At 44.2% G+C, this 17,316-nt stretch overlaps 1 protein-coding gene across 1 annotated transcript; it reads right to left on the minus strand.

The window, feature by feature from the left end:
* Positions 1-3,183: 3,183 nt before the first annotated feature.
* Positions 3,184-17,304, minus strand: QTRT2 (queuine tRNA-ribosyltransferase accessory subunit 2). Its single transcript, XM_064466461.1, has 8 exons — positions 17,105-17,304; positions 16,388-16,443; positions 14,389-14,465; positions 11,446-11,655; positions 10,292-10,491; positions 7,511-7,662; positions 5,856-5,973; positions 3,184-4,533 (listed from the first exon to the last, which is right to left on the minus strand). Exons 1-8 carry the CDS (start codon positions 17,302-17,304, stop codon positions 4,272-4,274), a joined length of 1,275 nt encoding a protein of 424 aa, XP_064322531.1. The 3' UTR covers positions 3,184-4,271.
* Between the last annotated feature and the right edge of the window lie 12 nt (positions 17,305-17,316).

The raw sequence follows: 17,316 nt of genomic DNA on the forward strand, positions 1-17,316 counted from the left end.
TGCCAAACAGAGCAGGCTTTCTCTGAAGCCTTTGAAATGATGGGGACTGAGTGAGGCCAGGAGCTGGTAAAGGTACATCAGAAGCGTGACAGAGCATCCCGCTGTGTTGCACCTTCACCCAGCCAGTGGAATTAAATCATACAGGTGACATGTAGAAGTAACCAGGTAGTTCATCATCACCTCACCGTGAGGCAGGGAAGGTATTGCCTTTCCTAGCCAATATGCCACCAGGGAGGAGACTCTGCACTCTGAGAGACACCATTCACACTGGCGACATCGATGGGGAAACAAGAACATTTTGCTACAGGAAGATGTTAACTGCTTTTGTGCTGGCACCAACTTTGCCAGTCTAGATCCAGCTTCTCAAAGGGAATTGGCTTCACTCCCTTTTTGTTTGAAAAGTCCTATCATGCCTACAGGATGTGCTTAAGGAAGGATGGTAACGTGCTTGAACCTCTTTAATAGTCTGAAGAAGTGAGTGCTGCATTACCAGAAGAGAGATGAGGCCCCTAGTGAATTATGCATATCACCCCAGAGTACTACAAATAAGACCATTAACAATCTATTTTGCGTAGGCCTTCTATATCACAGAGGAAACCTCTTTGAAATTACAGAAAGGAAGGTTTTAAACATTTTATTGGGGCCCTTTGCCTGCCAGCTCAGGTTATGAATCAAAAATCAACAGGGTTCAGGAAGAAAAAAATAGCTACCCAATGCTTAAAAGTACCTCTGAAACATACCTGGAGCTGATTTTTCTATGCATAAAAACCCCATGATCTGAAAGCCCTCTGGACCTAAAAGATGCAGAAATAAATTGAACTCCTTGCTGGAACACTTCCAGTCTTGGGCAGCTCCTGCAATCCCACAGAGATGCAGAACAGCAGACCTAGAAACTGCCAGACAAGGCTTGATACAACCTGTCGTGGACACTGTGTCCTAGTAATTTAGAGGGTGGATGAGTGAGTGAATGTATGCGGGAAGAAATGACATACCTGAAGGAAAGGAGAAAACATTTTTGTGATAAACCAATTTTTTTTTTCCCTTAACACATTTAAAAGCATACCTTTGAATACCTTTGAAACTGCTATAAAGTCTGCAATATTAAAATAGCTCTGAAAGGAGCAAGTTACCGAGCGGAATACTGATGAAGCAGTGAGAAAGGCACAGGACTTAACATTTAACATGTGGCCCTGCCAGTTATGCTCATCAGAAACAGAAGGGCATGAAAGATTTTTCTTTATCGAGGGGAAGGTTACAGTAAAAGTTGCTAAGGAGAAGATGTTCAAGGGTCTAATGTTTTTCAAACACACCATCTCTTTTGTATTCTGCTCTGGTCTTTTGCATTCGGCGGTTCAGGGATGGGCGGCAGTCAAGGATGCTTTTGCAGTCTTCTGTGCTAAGTAAGGTTAATTCAGCACAGAAAATCTTCCACTCCTTATTCATGTCAATTTTAACTTCTCCATGAAAAGTTTAGTTTTCTTCATGTAGTTTTTCTTCCCTGTATTAGGGCAAGAATTCGGTTTTTGAAATCAATTAGATCTCTGCTTGGAAATAAAATTAAAAACTTTCTAAGTTAGCAGGAAAAATGCTGCTTAATTTTTAGCGAACTAGGAGGACTGACAGATTGAAAACTTGTGTAAATACAACACATTAAGGTTGTTTCAGGGTTAGCGCAGTTCGTGACCATGTTTGTTAGATAATAAGCGCACGTACCTGACCAAATTTTGCCAAATAGGAAATTGTTCTCTTTGTGCAGCTCTGGTACACACATGCATGTGCACACAAGCTAGGCAGAGAACCGTAACCAGAAAACCTGATCGGTACTGGAGAATGAACAGGAACACAGCAGCATGGGAAGACTGGAAGGCCAGAAGGAAGAGCAGAAGGGTTATTGAGAACGGCACGTTATTGGCACTTCGCTTAGCAGGTCACTAAGACCCCAGTACAACTATGTGCAGCTTCTCACAACACCCAGGTTTGGAACCAAAGAAAAGTGAATGAATCCTAATGATTCACAGAGGTGGGGCAGCATGAGACTGATCACAGCCAGCTCCCAAAGGGTACAAAACAGCATTTCCAAAACTAGCAATAAGGCTACCAACCTAAGAAGAATGCAGGGAATGCAAGGACACAACAGCTAGCACCCCTTATCCTCCATGTCTTCACACAGCATCCCTGACAGACCCCTTGGACACAAGCACCTTGGTGCCCAAATGCTGGGCAGACTCAGGTATTCTGGTGATTGTAAGCATGTGGATTCAAAAATGTGGGTGAAGGAGAGGTTTTAAAATAGTCACTGTCCCCTCCCATAAGGTTTTGCACTGACGTGTACAACAACATAGGAACAGACACTGCAGAAACAAGCATTGCAAGGCCCCACTACCATCATATCCTGCGTTCCTCTTCAAAGAAGCACAAAACATTTTTATTTCATTAGAATTCCCTGCCCTTTAAGATAGGTGGATCCTGAAAATGTCAGACCTTCTACCTCAGGCTGTATGCCCAGGGGACCATCTCCAAGTTGCCTGGTGCTGCATCAACATTATTGTAACATACTTCTTCGAGTGAGGATATTAGTCCTGTATTTTACATAATTTCTGTGGCTGAATTATTCCCCTTAACCTCTGTTTAAAGACAACAGTAAAGCAATCTTTGCACCGTTTCTTTAGAATCACGTGGAAAAGAATGTAGCTAGTGCAAGACAGTGGATAAGGCTGGTATGGTAGAAAGGACTCTGACACCATGGTGTATCTGCCCAAGGAAACATGGATATACAGGCAATGCTGACAGGGAAGCTAAAAACTCCTTATAGTTTATGATAAAGTCATTCTGATGCGAGATATTAGAATCTTAAAACATTAAAGAAATGGTGAAGAGCAGCAAACTGCAGATTAATCGTTAATTGCTTTAAGGCCAGCAACTTTAACTGTAGTATTTTTTAAGCTGAATTCAGGTAGTAGAGTTCTTATAGGGGCAGGGATGGGCAGGTGTCTAATGCTTCCATGTCTATTAGGGCTTCTTTTGAAGCAATTTATTTGGACCCCTGCTCCATGACAGGATCCTACCCGTAGATGAGTCACTGTCCTCCATCAGGCTGCTAGGTCAAGTTCCCAGGAGACATCTCCTTGAGTACTGCACTCAAGCTCCCTAGTACACCACCTCTGTCACACACTGAGCAGCACGTACAACAAATAATAAATTTTTTTATTGTTGCTTTGTAACAAAATGAATAAATCCAGGATTCCAAAGTAAAGGCCATAAAAAAACCTGAATAAGAGAAATGTGACATAAGTCATATTTAAAACAAGGACCCACAAGAATCTTTTCTGAATACCTTTTCCTGCAATACATCTCTTCCACAGCTCCATCTCACACTGACATTTGTGTAAGTAACCTGCTATTTGACCAGCACTAGGACAGTTGGAAAGAATGGTACATTCATTATCACCCACAAGCTAGCTAGGAAGTGCAATCTTAGTCCATACAGGTGAAAGGGTACAAAGTCAAAAAACTCTCTAGAGCAGGATGTGAATGAAACACTTTTTCTTCTTTCTGGGTCTAACGTCAAAGAGCAGGACTCCTGAGGCAGTGGTTTTCAAGGCCAGGCCAAGGTGGAGGGCCTCCTCCTGGCCCAGAGAACATTCTGCCCTGCAGGTGGCCTGAGAGATAAGTAAACATACAGTTCCCTGTGCCACTGAACACAGCAGTGCTTCCAATCAGCACTTTTCAGGGACACAGATGCTGCCAGTGGCCACAAGGAACAGGGCGTTAGACTGAGGCAGGATCTCCATCAAGGAGCTGCATGATGGGACAACCACACCACTGGGATTTTCTAGAAAAATAATTACCTGTAATATGCATTGGATACGGAATGAGAGTCCCAAACAGCTGCTGAGCCTCCTGTCAGCAGCTGGATTAATTTTAAATATATGTCCTGCTTTTTCTTCAAACGCAAGTTCATTAATTCTGTCCTTCCACATGGAAAACCAACAGCAAGTAACTGAAAACAAAGTATCCATACTGGTCTTGTGAGCTGTTCAGGCTCTTCCATAGCCCAAGAAGGCACCAAGCCAATTAACCAATAGGGACATTTGAATAAGATCTTCCTTCCCTGCCAGGAAGCAAGATCTTCTTCAAATGTCTCCTTCAATTCCCTCCAGGAAGGAATGCACTCTACTACTAACAGGTCCACATGACCCTGCTGGCAGTCCACCTTACACAGTCCCACGGGATGAGGATGTAGCCTACGACCTCCTTTATTGTCTCTGAACTCACTGGCCTGGCTTCATGTTTGCTGGGCCTTGAAGAGCCTGCCCAAAGACAAGCTTTTTCAGCTGATCCAGTTTATTGTCTCTTAAGGCATCCCGTATGGCACTGAAGAAACTGAAGTAGTGCTGGAAGTTGTGCATCATGAGCAGGACACCGGCCAACAGCTCATTGGTCACCAGGAGGTGATGGACGTAGGCACGAGTATGCCTCTGACAACAGTAACAGGTGCATCCTTCCAGCACAGGACCAAAATCATCTTGGTACCTAAGGAGGAAGCAACATTGATTAACCTCAAAGGTAAGAAGACCCATTCGAGCAATAAGGAGTATCCAGTTAGTACATGGTCTTTTTCAGGGACCTGAGCCTTGAAGTCCTGAGGGCCTGAATCCAGCTGCTCTAAGATGTGCTGACATCTAAGACCAGCACCACTGGCACAAAGGATTTCAAATCATAGAATCACAGAAGCGTAGAATGGTTCAGGTTGGAAGGGACCTTTAGAAGTCATCTGGTCCAACCCCCCTGCAGTGAGCAGGGACATCTTCAACTAGATCAGGTTACTCACAGCCCCATCCAACCTGACCTTGAATATTTCCAGGGATGGGGCCTCCACAACCTCTCCAGGGTAATCTGTTCCAGTGTTTCACCATCCTCATGGTAAAAAAATTTTTCCTTATATCCAGTCTGAATCTACCCTCCTTTAGTTTAAATCCATTACCCCTTGTCCTGTCACAACAGGCCTTGCTAAAGAGATTGTCCCCGTCCTTCCTATAGTCCCTCTTTAAGTACTGAAATATCACGCTAGAACTTGCTACAGAGCCAAAAGGCCACAGATCTAAGTCAGAGGACAACTTCTACTACATCACAGTGAACAGCAGAGAGACACCTTATCTGTGCCTTCCCTGACAGAAAAGCTGCAGCGCAAGACTATCACACAGTCTATGAAGGAGGACGCTATCAGAAACAAGGATTTACTGATTCCATTATTCTCAAAATAGTATTCCCCTCTACCATGAGAGGCAACATTCTCACACAGTGGAGAGGATCGAGCAAAGCAACACAGTTGTCTACTCAGACAGCCTACCCACAGCTTTGGAAAAGAGGAGGATGGGTGGCAATACTGGCTGAAGTTTTTGTGAAGTATCCTGAAAATGCAGAAATGCTCTGCAGCTGCCCAAACTGAATCACAAAGTGGAAGCTCTCCATAGTTTAAATAAAATCTAGCATTTCAAGATGACCCAAGTTAGATGTGGAAGAACAAAAAGATCCCCATCCAACCTTTGTGAACCTACTGCCTTTCTGCTGGAACATAGTTATGACCACAGTATTGCTGCTTGATGAGAGATCAGAAAATCCCTGGCTTTAGGTCAGGCAGAAGACAGCACTCTCAGCTGTACACTGTTGCCTGGTAACAAGCTAGAATGCTTGTCCAACAACCTCCATTCAACGTCCAGAAGTACCGTCTTCAAAACCATCACGTTTTATGAAGTCTACCATCTAGCTACTGACCACATACAATCAAATACAGAGGAAAAAAGCATCATATTTAGTGATACAGCCGCAGGTACCCTCCTCACAAACTCACGCACCTTCTGTCCTTCAGAAATATCTCAAATGGTGTCATTTCTGGGTCAGCTTTGGAGATTTCATCCTGGTCTTCTTTAGCACCATTCTTCTCCAGGTCCTGGGCCCCATTTTGTTTTAAAACTGTTTTAAATAAAAAGAAAACAGCCTTTTATGAACTAACAGCAAGGGCAGAGAAAGGGTAGCAACCTTACAGTAGGTATTTCTGCTACTTTCTTGCCAGATGAAAGCTCCTGCCACAAGTTTCCACCTCTTTCCAATAGTAAGCAACTACTTTTCCTTTAATTGTCATAGGTTAGTTAACACAAATACAATTTTAGATGATTAAAACAGCAGGAGACAAGTAAAAACTAATCTACTAAACCTAATGAAGTTAGAGCTGAAACAACAGTATAACTTTTTGCTGCTCTGCTGAGCTGAATTCTTGATAAAATGTCAAGAATATTTCCAGTCTGAACGGCATGCTGAATAGAAAGCAATCACCTGAACAAATTGATTTTATTGAGATTTTGTTAGAGTATACAGGCAACTCATCTGCATTCAACCATTCTACTTTCCATGTTGTCATCAGGCTCGGAGATTTAGATGCCTTTTTTTTCCAGCAACTGGAATCAGAAGAGGCTGGTGGCTCTAATGCAGAAGATGTAGGTTCCACATGTTCCACATTTGCCTTTTCAGCAGTCTATCTTAAAGATAAAAAATCACCCCATAATTTTGTAGGTTTGCATTTTTAGGTTTATTTTTAAGCAGGAGATGTATCTGGAAACATCAATATTACTGTTTGCATAATCCGTGTCTACTGAGTGGTAAACAGACACAGAACAAAGAGATTGTCCTTGGCCAGAATCTTACAATTTAAGAATAAGGTGAGACAAGGTAAAGAATAACAAAGAGAAGGGTGAAAAAAACAGCAGCAAGCACAAGCAAACAAGATGTTCTGTTCTATTCAGCTGGTTTTGAATTATCCAGGCATGAGAAGCCGCTAGGTTCTACCCAGGAGGAAAAACGTAAAGTGCTTTTCTGTATTAAAAACATTTAATAGGCCAAAACAAAACGGCTGCTTGAAACATATTTGATAGATGCTTTAATGGGTGATACACATGCTCCCATCTCACAGCATAATGAGATTATGAGTTATGAACATCTCCTTTTTGTTTTGATATGAACTGATGAATGCAATGACAGAGAGAAAAGCTGCCCCAAAAATTAGGATCCCTAACCTTGTCAGCTAAAAGAAAAGACTTCAAAAATATGTTATTAAAACAGACAGATATTCAGTTAATTCTAGAGATCAAGTATATTAGATCTCCACTTAGTAGGACCAGCCTTCACTGGTAACGGTAGCAGAAAATTTGCCAATGGTGTCGAACAAAAACTCCCCTCTATTCAGTAGGTGTTTAAGAAATACTTGAGCATAGTTCGGCTAATCAGACATTTAGTTCCTAGGTTGAGGCCTCACGTTCGCCTCAACAGGTTTCACACCAAAATAACCCACCTTCAAAAGCGCAACACTTCACAGTCGAATCCTATTTTTTCCAGTGGTTACTGCACTTATTTCAGAAACAAAAAACTCAAATATAGGTTCCTCCAAAGCATTAATTCTGCTTGCCACAATACTGGCTGATACAGTAAAAACTACAATGACCATCAAGAAGCCTACCTGCTGCTTCAGGATCTGGATGGCAGTCATAACTGAAAACCAAGGCACAGCCTCGCTCTGTCACTTGGAAGGGAAAGAAACTCTCAAAAATGTCCACTCCCCTTTCAATGCACTCAAGCACCTCATCTGGTTTGCCTACACCATGGATGATTCTGTAAGAGACACACAAGATGACAAATCTAGAATATTCTGAGTAGAAGCAAGCAGGTACCTGAAGGAAAGGACACATGTGCAGCACATGTAGCTTATCCCTGCAGCTGCTAACCAGAAGGCAAGCGGGTACAACAGTCATCACTCAGAATCCTCTGTGCTTCCATTTCCCCGCTTCCAACCTATCCAGTACATGGCAGGCTTTTCTTTATCTGTCATTTGGAAGGCAGCAGTAATCCCTCATCTACTGCAGATAAACATAATTCTGTTCATTATGTTTGAAGTGATTTGGTTTCCTTCACACACACGTAAATACACTGAGATTCAAAATTCACCTAACATCTTTGCCATGGAACACGTATTTTCCTCAGTCATGTTTGTGCCCCAGGGAACTACCAGTTTCCAGACACATGGACCCCTTTGCCAGGTAACTCTTTAGGAGACAGTCTAAAAAGACTTGATCAAGAGCAGCAGAGACAGCAGGAGATAGCTGGTCAAAGATACAAGTCCTTCAGGTGAGAGACACATCATATAGCACTTGGAGAACTGCCTGGAGGAGAATGCACTAATGAGAAATGTCATTGGAAAGATAAAAGTTCCTTGCTTTATTCTTCCCTCCTCTTTACACTCTACCTGCTCAAATGATTTACCCAAAAACCTGGGCTTTAACATCTCCTGGGACATGGCATTAGCAGCCAGGAAGAGCCCAGCTGGATTGCCATCAATATAGATCCTGCTGTTAGCCAAATTTAGCTGGCAGCTTCCCTGAGGGTGGGTGAAGCAGAAGAGAATAGAGCAGTGCCTGCTCTCCTGCAGGTGCATGGCTGGGCTGACAGCAGTAGAAGCTATGTAGGGCAATGATCTAAACAGATAATTAGGAAAATACACAGGGGCTGATAAATGAAGTCACAAGGTGCCATTTTTAGTCACTTTTCTAAGTACTCCAATTAAATTGATGAGCACAGAATAAGGACGGGAGAAGTTTACAGCATGAGTGTCTTATGTTTCAGGCTCTCATGGCAGGGAGAAAATTATACTCAATAGTTGAAACAGTAGCTCTGCATATATGATTGAAACCCTTGATAGAACTTATCTTCGCCCAGGTAAAGGACAAGCATTTGTCCTTGCAAGGGTTCTGATGCTACTGAAAAGGAAAATAAATTTTACCAAGAGACCTTCAGCGTCTTTAGGTACATGAAAGGACTCTAAAGAGTAGATACATAAGCTCATTTCACCACCACACAAAAAGCAGTTCCTTCTTGGGTGAAGCACGGAAAGTGTGTGTCTTCTAGAGAATTTCATATTGGGATAGAACACAGCTGCAAAACAACTTCTCCAGCCAGAATGACACAGGTGATTCAGGAAAGCAGGATTGTCTGAAATTCACTTGATGTTTTTACAAGACCCCCTAACCAGCTTGCTTTCTACAAAGAGGTCAGAAACACTTGTCTTAACCAGAGAAGCAAACTATTTGATAGATGAGGCAGATGCACTGGTAGCCACTAAGGTTAGCTGAGCAGATTGGACCCTAACGCTCCCAGGAGACCTTTTTAAGTAGCTCAACCAGACAGGATGGCAACAACACAGCAAGCCTTCTAATTGTCAGGAAAATTCAAACCCCAGGCACCACTAAGCATGAACAAGCTGCAACACCGGACATATGCTTCTGCATTTAATTTTCTTTTGAACACCATTAGGTCAGAGCAACGCTCAGCTAGCAGAGGGAAGCACAGCTACAGAAAGCCAATGGGGCCTGAGTCATGCTCTTCACAAAATGACGAAAAAAGCACATGTACTGCTTCTGTTGCCGCTTGTAAGAGCAACCCATGCAAAAGCCAGCAAGCTCAACGCAGTGCTAAGAAATCCCTCCACTTCTTGAACCACTAGCTAATACTGCACACATTCTATGGAACTCTTTAGTTACTGTTAGTCATTTATAAGAGTCAAGAACGCTGCCACTCCTGTCCAGTCTCTGGCATGGATCTGATGGGTGCAACTAACAAGTGGTAACACACAACAATCCCCGCGCTATGCCAGTCCAAGCAGAGAATACAATTGTTTTGGGCTGGGCTGTACCACCTCTGGTAGTTCACTGGCTCAGTGCCTCAAGCACTAGGTCAGAGCTGGCTGCCATAAGATCGTGTAAGCACTGGCTGGTTCTGTCAGCACCTCCCTCTGCTCTTCTCCACCAGTTCAGACCAGAGAGAACTGGAAACATGACAGTTTATCTAAGAGGGCCCTGTAAAATAGGTTGATAGTAACATTCTTGTTCAAGCCGAACTTCAAGTAAACCATCGCCTCAGAGACCAAATGCAAGCAGCCCAGACATATCCTACTGTCATTCTTCATAAAAAAAAGTAAAGATGACTTGAAATAAAATCTTGATTATTCTCCAAATATGGGGAATACTCAAACCCGCAGCATGAGTACAGCTTGGTGCCAACTGCAGCTAAAAATTGAAACAAGGGTTGAAGACTGCAGCCTGACAGTGGCAGAATTTAAGCACCCTGGCACACACGCAGAGCTGTGCAACACAGTGATTATTTCCTACAGTGATATTGCACAGCAGCCTGTAGACAGTCCTCATAATAGGACAGATGGACTTCTTGGGATGTTGCCCACACAACTTACCTTGGTTTATCTTCTGGCAGCTCTGCTGTGACAGAAGCTATCAGTTTCAACTTGGTCTCCTTGGCCATGGCACATCCCTGGAAGCCATCTAGCAGAAAGCCACCCACAGGTCGCTTGGCAGTCTCCCTGGCTGATCTGAGCCTCTCTTCCAAGACATCTCCACCTTCAATTGCCCCAAACATTACACTTCCTTGTAGTTCCTGGCCCAGGAGAAAGCTACAAGTGTTAGAGTGTGCTCTGCCAAAGACACACAAGACATCTCACAGCCCAGACTCCAGATGCCTGCTACTTAAGCCTTGCATTCCCAGGAACTTGCCAGAGCCACAGTGTTTCATCCCATGTAAGACTATTCCCCGCTGAACACTGTGAAGTCCAAGCATAACGTAGAATTGGGATTAGGAGGGACAGATTCTGCTCCTTACCTTGACACTAACTCATAGAGAAATTTGGTGCCATGCTTCCCACCTCCCTGTAGAAGGCAATAACCACAGACCATCTTTGTACATGGATTTTTATAGATGCCCCCTCAGCACTACACATGTCACTGCGGAATACAAAGCAGGTGCCATTATCCTGGCTGTCAGATACCAGATCTCACAACAAATTGCCTTTCAGGGGATACCAGTACCAGCTCCTGTCACCCATTTTCCAATGTAGTACAGACTCAGAAAGTATGCCACCTTTCAAAAGGCAGGGAAGTTTCAAAGCTGCTAGAAGAAATAAAGAATAGCACTGGTAAATTCTAGCAAGTCCTCCCTCACTTGGAACTGAGGGGACTTCAGAGCAATAAGATGGGTTTTCTCAATCTGAATGAAAAGATGCTACCTTGCCCACCTATACAGACAGCATGAAGCTATGTGAAAGAAATGTACTACAGTCCAGAAGTGGGGAAAAAAAGGGGGGGGGAGGGGGGAAAATTCTCCTCAACTAGCAGAGATGGGTATCCTGGTGCAGAAGGCAAGTTATCAGAAGAGTGGCAGAAGGAAAACCCACTGCACTACTGGTTATACCTCATTCAGGACTGTCACCTGGGCATTCTCTGGTACATATGCATGACAATTTCCTACTAAATCACATCCTGGGACTGGCCCAGGATACAGCACAGACCAAAAAGCAGCCACAGTGCTATTGCCCTGATATTCTGGGGACCTTACCGGTGATTTTTCTAACAGCTGAAGGCAAACATCCAAGAAGGAAAGCGACCTATCCACAGACTTCTTGGCCCTTTTTCTACCAACTTCCCCAGAAATGGTGTCTCCATCAGAGATGCACTGGAACCAGTCTGGCTGGATGGCCCGCTGTATGTCCATGAACTTGGAAGCTGTCATTTCCATGCGCCCCGAGTTTCCCCACAGGGACACTGTCTGTCAAGGAAGAATGGGGATGAATGTTAGTTGCAAAGCTTAACAGACCTTAAGGGTCAAAGGAGAGAAGGAATCGGTCTGGTGAAACACCAGGTACTGGAATGATACTTCACAGATAAGCTCTCCAGAAGCACAGCTCAGATAATCAGCTGCACTTGGCACAATGAGTGAAAGTAAATGACTGAACTGGGATTTCTGTGATACTCTTCAGTGAAGCCATCATGCTCAACACAGCGACTTCTTCGCATGTTTGGAAGTCTCTGAGATAGAGCAGCTGGCCTATCATCACACAAATTAGTGGCAGAATTGGAAACAAAATTAAAAGAAGAAAAGATTTAATTCCCATCAAACTTATGCTGTCATCTCATGGAAAGCAGCAAAGGCTGCAATGGGAAATACAGCTCACTCATTTTCTGTACACATTGCAAAACCAAGAAACTATTTCCTCTTCTGAGCAGCGAATTCGTAAGACCCATGTGAACATACGTGTATATACAAACCACACAGACACCCTGGGAAGAATACAAAAGGTTGTTAGACAATTTCATCTCAGAATCCAATGTTATTTTAGGTCCCAAATCCAGCCTCTTAAGAAAGGATTGAAATACCTAGCACAAAAGAAATACACAGCTTTCAAACTGAGCCAACATATGAAATGGCAGGTGCTCATTTCACACAGAGTCTTCTCAGTATTTTCACACACTTTCCATTCTGTGTGTGCACACGGGCCCCCATCTTCCATCGTTACTCCATGTTACCCTCAAAAGATTTTAAAGCAAGACAAAAGCACCTGCACAGAGAGGTTATGTCACCTGAATGCCTCTGGGCTAGCAGATGTCACCATTCAATTCACTAAACATCCAGATTCACAAAACGTTACTGCAGCCACTGCAGCTATGTGCGCTACCATGTTTCATCCTATCCTGCAGGATCTGTAATTAACCTATGAGTGCAGCTTGGCAGTTGCTTTTGTTGTATTATTGTGAGACTTGTGATGCTGCTGCTCCAAAATCTTAAAGGGGTATTCAAGTAGGTTAAGTATAGGGCTCGAGCGCTTTAGAAGTTAGTTCTTTTCATCTGCAACTCCATTACTGCTTTTTCAAATGAGGAATGGTTTTCAACTATCAGAAATAGCTTACAGCTTGAAGTGTTACGGGGTCTTTTTGGGGCTTAAGGATTTAGATACATTCTCCTAGCCTATGCCTGACAGACCGATTAAGCAGTGCAGTTCTCGTGCATACTAATTCACAAATGGAATTTCATCAGCTGATGCAAAAAATATGAGCAGAACAAAGTTTTTTTTTTGCCTGGTCTCCACAAAAAACAGAAGGATTGTGCAAATACACCCCATCTATTGTCTGTCCATCCATCCATCTCTCCTGATTACTTTTGGCCTCATCAGCCAATTCCACTAAATTTGCGTCACAAAGACAGACAGCAGTGTCCAAAGTAGTAACATTTTTGTCGATTTCCCATTAAAAAAAAAGCAACTCCAAAGGAGGGAGATCCCAAATTGGTACATGCAGAATAACTGGAACACAGCAGCTCTATGTTGTTCTGCAGCAGCATGTTGGCCAGTTGGTACTTGCTGCCTCTTATGTGGCAACACCAAGGAACAGCTGCTGCAAGCAGGCAAAGGGAAGTCAGAGCTGTTTGAGCCACAGAGCACAAAGTGTAATCAAGTCTAGTTACCTTCATTCTGCTTTCCAAAGGAAAAAAACCTGCTTTAATAAATAAAATCGCCATGTGGCTTAGAACACTGAGCATTACCTCCTGATTATTTAAATCCAGCCTGTGCCAGGCTTTCTGGCACAAAATCCAGAGCTTTCTATCCCGCTGCTTTCAATAAGTTTTCATAAGCATTTGTCAGACAGATCCAGCTGCAGAAGTCCTTGCAAAAAGGTGACAAAAATCTTAACAAAAAAAAAAAAAAGCTAAATCAAACCTGCAACACCCAGGCTTAGATCGCTGCTGTCACCTCACAGCTGCCCAACAGCGAGACAAGCTCCAGGTAATTCCTTCCCTGCAGAGACAGGACTCAGCCTGGTTCCCAGCAGCAAAGAGTATGCACTTATAGCTGGATGGCAGTAGATACCCTCTGCCATTCAGTACCTTTCACCCAATATGACCATACCCATACAGGCCTGGGACTGACTGTATCTGAGCAGGGGCCAGGAGCGGCCCCTCCAGGCCAAAGCTGTAGCAGGCAGCAGGTAGCGTGTGGATTGCATGGGGAACAATCGTGCTTGTGGGATGGAATGGGCAAACATCCGCAACACCACACACTCCGGGATTGCTGAGCCACCCTCCTGCAGAAATACTAAGTTCTCCCCCTTTGTGGGCCTGCAGCAGACTGTAAAGACACACAGCGGTTCAGGTTTATTGCTTATCGGTGGCATCACCTTAAGCTTGTACAGCATATAAGCTAAAACACATGTATTTTCTTTTACCACCATATTAACTGCAACAGCATGGGAGTCCACAGCTCTCGTTTTTATCTGAATCGCCACTTAACTGTCCAGGGAAGGCACTGCCAAGTAAGAAAGTGTCCAGCTTTATTCAGTTGGAGGTATGAGCATGTAAATGACACCCCTCTTTGTGCAAAGATTTATTTTTCTATAAAGCATAAAAAAAATCCTGTGGCTGTCTAAGCACCCCTACACACGTGAGGGGAGGACTGGCAGCTTTCTCTTGGGAACTTTAAGCAGAGCCTTTCAAGTCTTTACAATGTACCTTGTTTGTGTTGTAGCCAGATGGACAGGGAGCGACAGGGTCATGAAGGGAGCAGTACAGCACCGTGTCTGGCATACCTGGGGACAGAAAGACAGACAGAGAGTAGAGTTCTGTGAACCAAAACAAGGCTAATATAAAGATGTGGTTTGTAAATTTGCAAAAGGGAACAGGGTATTCTCATAAACACAAATACATCCATTCTAACAAAGAAAATATTGTTCATTTGATCTCTCAGCACCACAGGTGGCAGACCTTTTCCCCAGCTTTACTAGCTGGAGGGAGGAGGATGCAGCATCAGGTCAAAGCATCAAATAATACCCTTTTATTCTGCAGCCTATGTAGCTCCTTTGAGATTTACTTATGCTTCTTCTTGATTAATACTCCTGCTACTAACATTTGCCAGACCCAATAGCTGACTCACTTTACCATTGATCAATTGATCAACAGTCAACTGATAGACTGGAGACATCTGACATTTGACACAATCTAAACTGAGCAACAACCTCAAGCCTATAACTTTTAAGGAAGGACGACATATAGTGAGAGGACAGGTGAGCTACACAAATGAGAAATTTATCATCCCTGCCAGATTGGAGATTTCAAATGTCAGAAAGCTAGATAGTACGTCTCAATGACAGTTTTTCTCTTCAGATAGTCACTGAAATTGGTGAAGCCTCCAAGAAATTTCAGACAGATTTTTTTTTCTTGCAAAGTATGCTACATTCCAAAGAACTGTCCGTAAATTACAGAAATTAAAGTCATGCCATCACTTCAACAGGGCTTACCCTGTAGCCAGTGTAGCCTGAGAAACACAGACAAACAAGCATCCCAGAGAAGCTTGTTGACATGGCTGATTGTCCTCCAGATCTCCGAGCAACCACCCAAGATGTAAACACAGGCTAACCCCGCATTCACTGTGCATTCAGGTTCCTTCGCCACATGAGCTTGACAACAGCAATCTTTGGCTGCGTAATGTGTGCAGTCAAGCTTTTACTGATCTGTTAAAACAACCAGAGGAAAAATCCAGGACAGTCGCAAACGCAGGAACTGCTGCTTTACCCATTCTTATCACCAAGGTGTTAAGACAAAGATTGCATTCAGGAACTGCTCCAAAAATGGAGTTCAGGGACTGATGAAGATCAAAGGCATGGTGCAGTAGCTGAGGGCTATGGCAACGTTGACTGTTTTGCATTTGACTATCCATAAGTAAAAATGAGTTTATTCCTAAAACTGACTCTTTTAACACAGAAAAATGGAAGGAGAAGACAGGGAGCAAGTACAGGCCGACTGCTAAACAGACAGGAAGAAAGAACAGGGGAAGAATGAGCCCCTCCATCTGCTTCTTTAGTTCCTCAAAGCTCCCACAAAATCCAACATGGGTCCTTCCCCTAACATCTTCTCAGAACAGGAATAGCTCAGAAGCAGAGACTGAGCACCAGCTGAGACTGATTTGATGTGGGATGCTTGGCTTGTTTATTCTTCATACTGGATGAAGATTCCTGTTGGAAATCTTTAGATGAAACCAACTGTTTTACGAGAATCAAAACAGCCAGCCTGAGCACGTAGATACTCTCAGGAAATATATTTGAACAGCTGTATGGGGAAGGCCATTTTCATGAGAATTTCTAATTCTTCTCATCAAAAGATGTCACAAATTGCAGATTCATTTGCAGCAGTGACTGGGGGCTACAATAAAACTTCTCTCAGTTCTAGCCCCAGCTTTTGGGCAAAGCCCATCCCGGTCCGTGCTGAAGCTCCCAAGGAGAAGGCTGGGTGCAGAAAAAGAGAAATAAGCAAAGCTACGTATTTTTGTATCCTGTTTGAAGGGTTTCTGGCCATATTAGCGACAACGTACTATTTCAAATCTTCCTTAGTGTCACTGAATATGAAAACACCTAAATGTGGAAAGCCTATACCTACATCTTTCTGCCTAAAAATGCACCAGTACGATCCACCTGTATCACCTCTCCAGACATGCAAGCAAACGCACACACTTTACCTATAAATTTCGCAGCTCCTTCTTTATATTCTTCCAGGACCTCGTGAAGTTCTGCCCTGCACCCAGATACAGAAATACATTAACTAAGCAAACAACTGTCAAGAAAGAGCAGTGGTTTCCTAACTAAGGCTTCTGTTTCCATACTTATGCGTTATCCAAACTTGGATTGGTTTAGGCACCGATAATTGCCATCCAGCTATCAGGCAGCAAAGCAGGGACGGATGGAACTACATGCCAGAGACACAGAGCTCGAGAATCACAGCTTACAAACCGGGGCACTCCTGATTTTGTGGCAAAAAGGCAGAGCTTTTATCTCCACTGCCACTGACTTGCTAGCAAGAGCACGAAGCCACGCTGCGACTTACTAACGTGCATCACTCAACAACTACACAACTTCGGGAGGGAAGACCTTCTGGCAAGCCTTATGATGTTAATCTTTCCTTTCAGTCGCCACTCACCTAACTAGATTTGAGAGCTGGCTGTTTCTAAAGGCTGTTATTCTGCTGGGAAGACGACTGTGAAGTCGCTACGAAGGATTTGGCCAAAAGACACTCAAATTATGCGGCCCTCTCCCTGCTCCCCGCCGAGCCACTCCAGCTCCCTCCGACGGGGAAGCAACAACGGGGCGACCAACCCCGACGTTTTGCCTCGCCCCGGGGGAAGCGAGAAGCCCGCCTGGCCTCCGGGGACACCCCCCACCGCCTACCCGGCACTCACATGGCGGGCAGGGCGAGCTGCGCCACGGCGGGGACGCCGCCGACCGCCTGCAGCGTGTCGCGGGTGAGGTGGGGCGCCGAGCCGGTCCGCGTGTAGAGCAGGCAGCCCGGCAGCGGCAGGGCGGCGGCCCCGCCCCGGCCCAGGCCCGCCAGCACCCCCAGCCGCCCGCCGCCCGCCGCTCCGCGCAGCGACACCCTCATCCTCCGCCACGC

The sequence above is a fragment of the Phalacrocorax carbo genome, chromosome 1 (assembly GCF_963921805.1).
Source record: "Phalacrocorax carbo chromosome 1, bPhaCar2.1, whole genome shotgun sequence".
In the NCBI taxonomy this organism is placed as follows: domain Eukaryota; kingdom Metazoa; phylum Chordata; class Aves; order Suliformes; family Phalacrocoracidae; genus Phalacrocorax; species Phalacrocorax carbo.

Excerpts from the sequence above, each read along its gene's own strand:
- QTRT2 (XM_064466461.1), bottom strand. The coding sequence starts at position 17,304 with ATGAGGGTGTCGCTGCGCGGAGCGGCGGGCGGCGGGCGGCTGGGGGTG. Across the intron at positions 14,466-16,387 it reads AGGAGCTGCGAAATTTATAG|GTATGCCAGACACGGTGCTG; the intron begins GTAAAGTGTGTG and ends TTCTGTCCCCAG. Across the intron at positions 4,534-5,855 it reads ATATTTCTGAAGGACAGAAG|GTACCAAGATGATTTTGGTC; the intron begins GTGCGTGAGTTT and ends CTTCCTCCTTAG.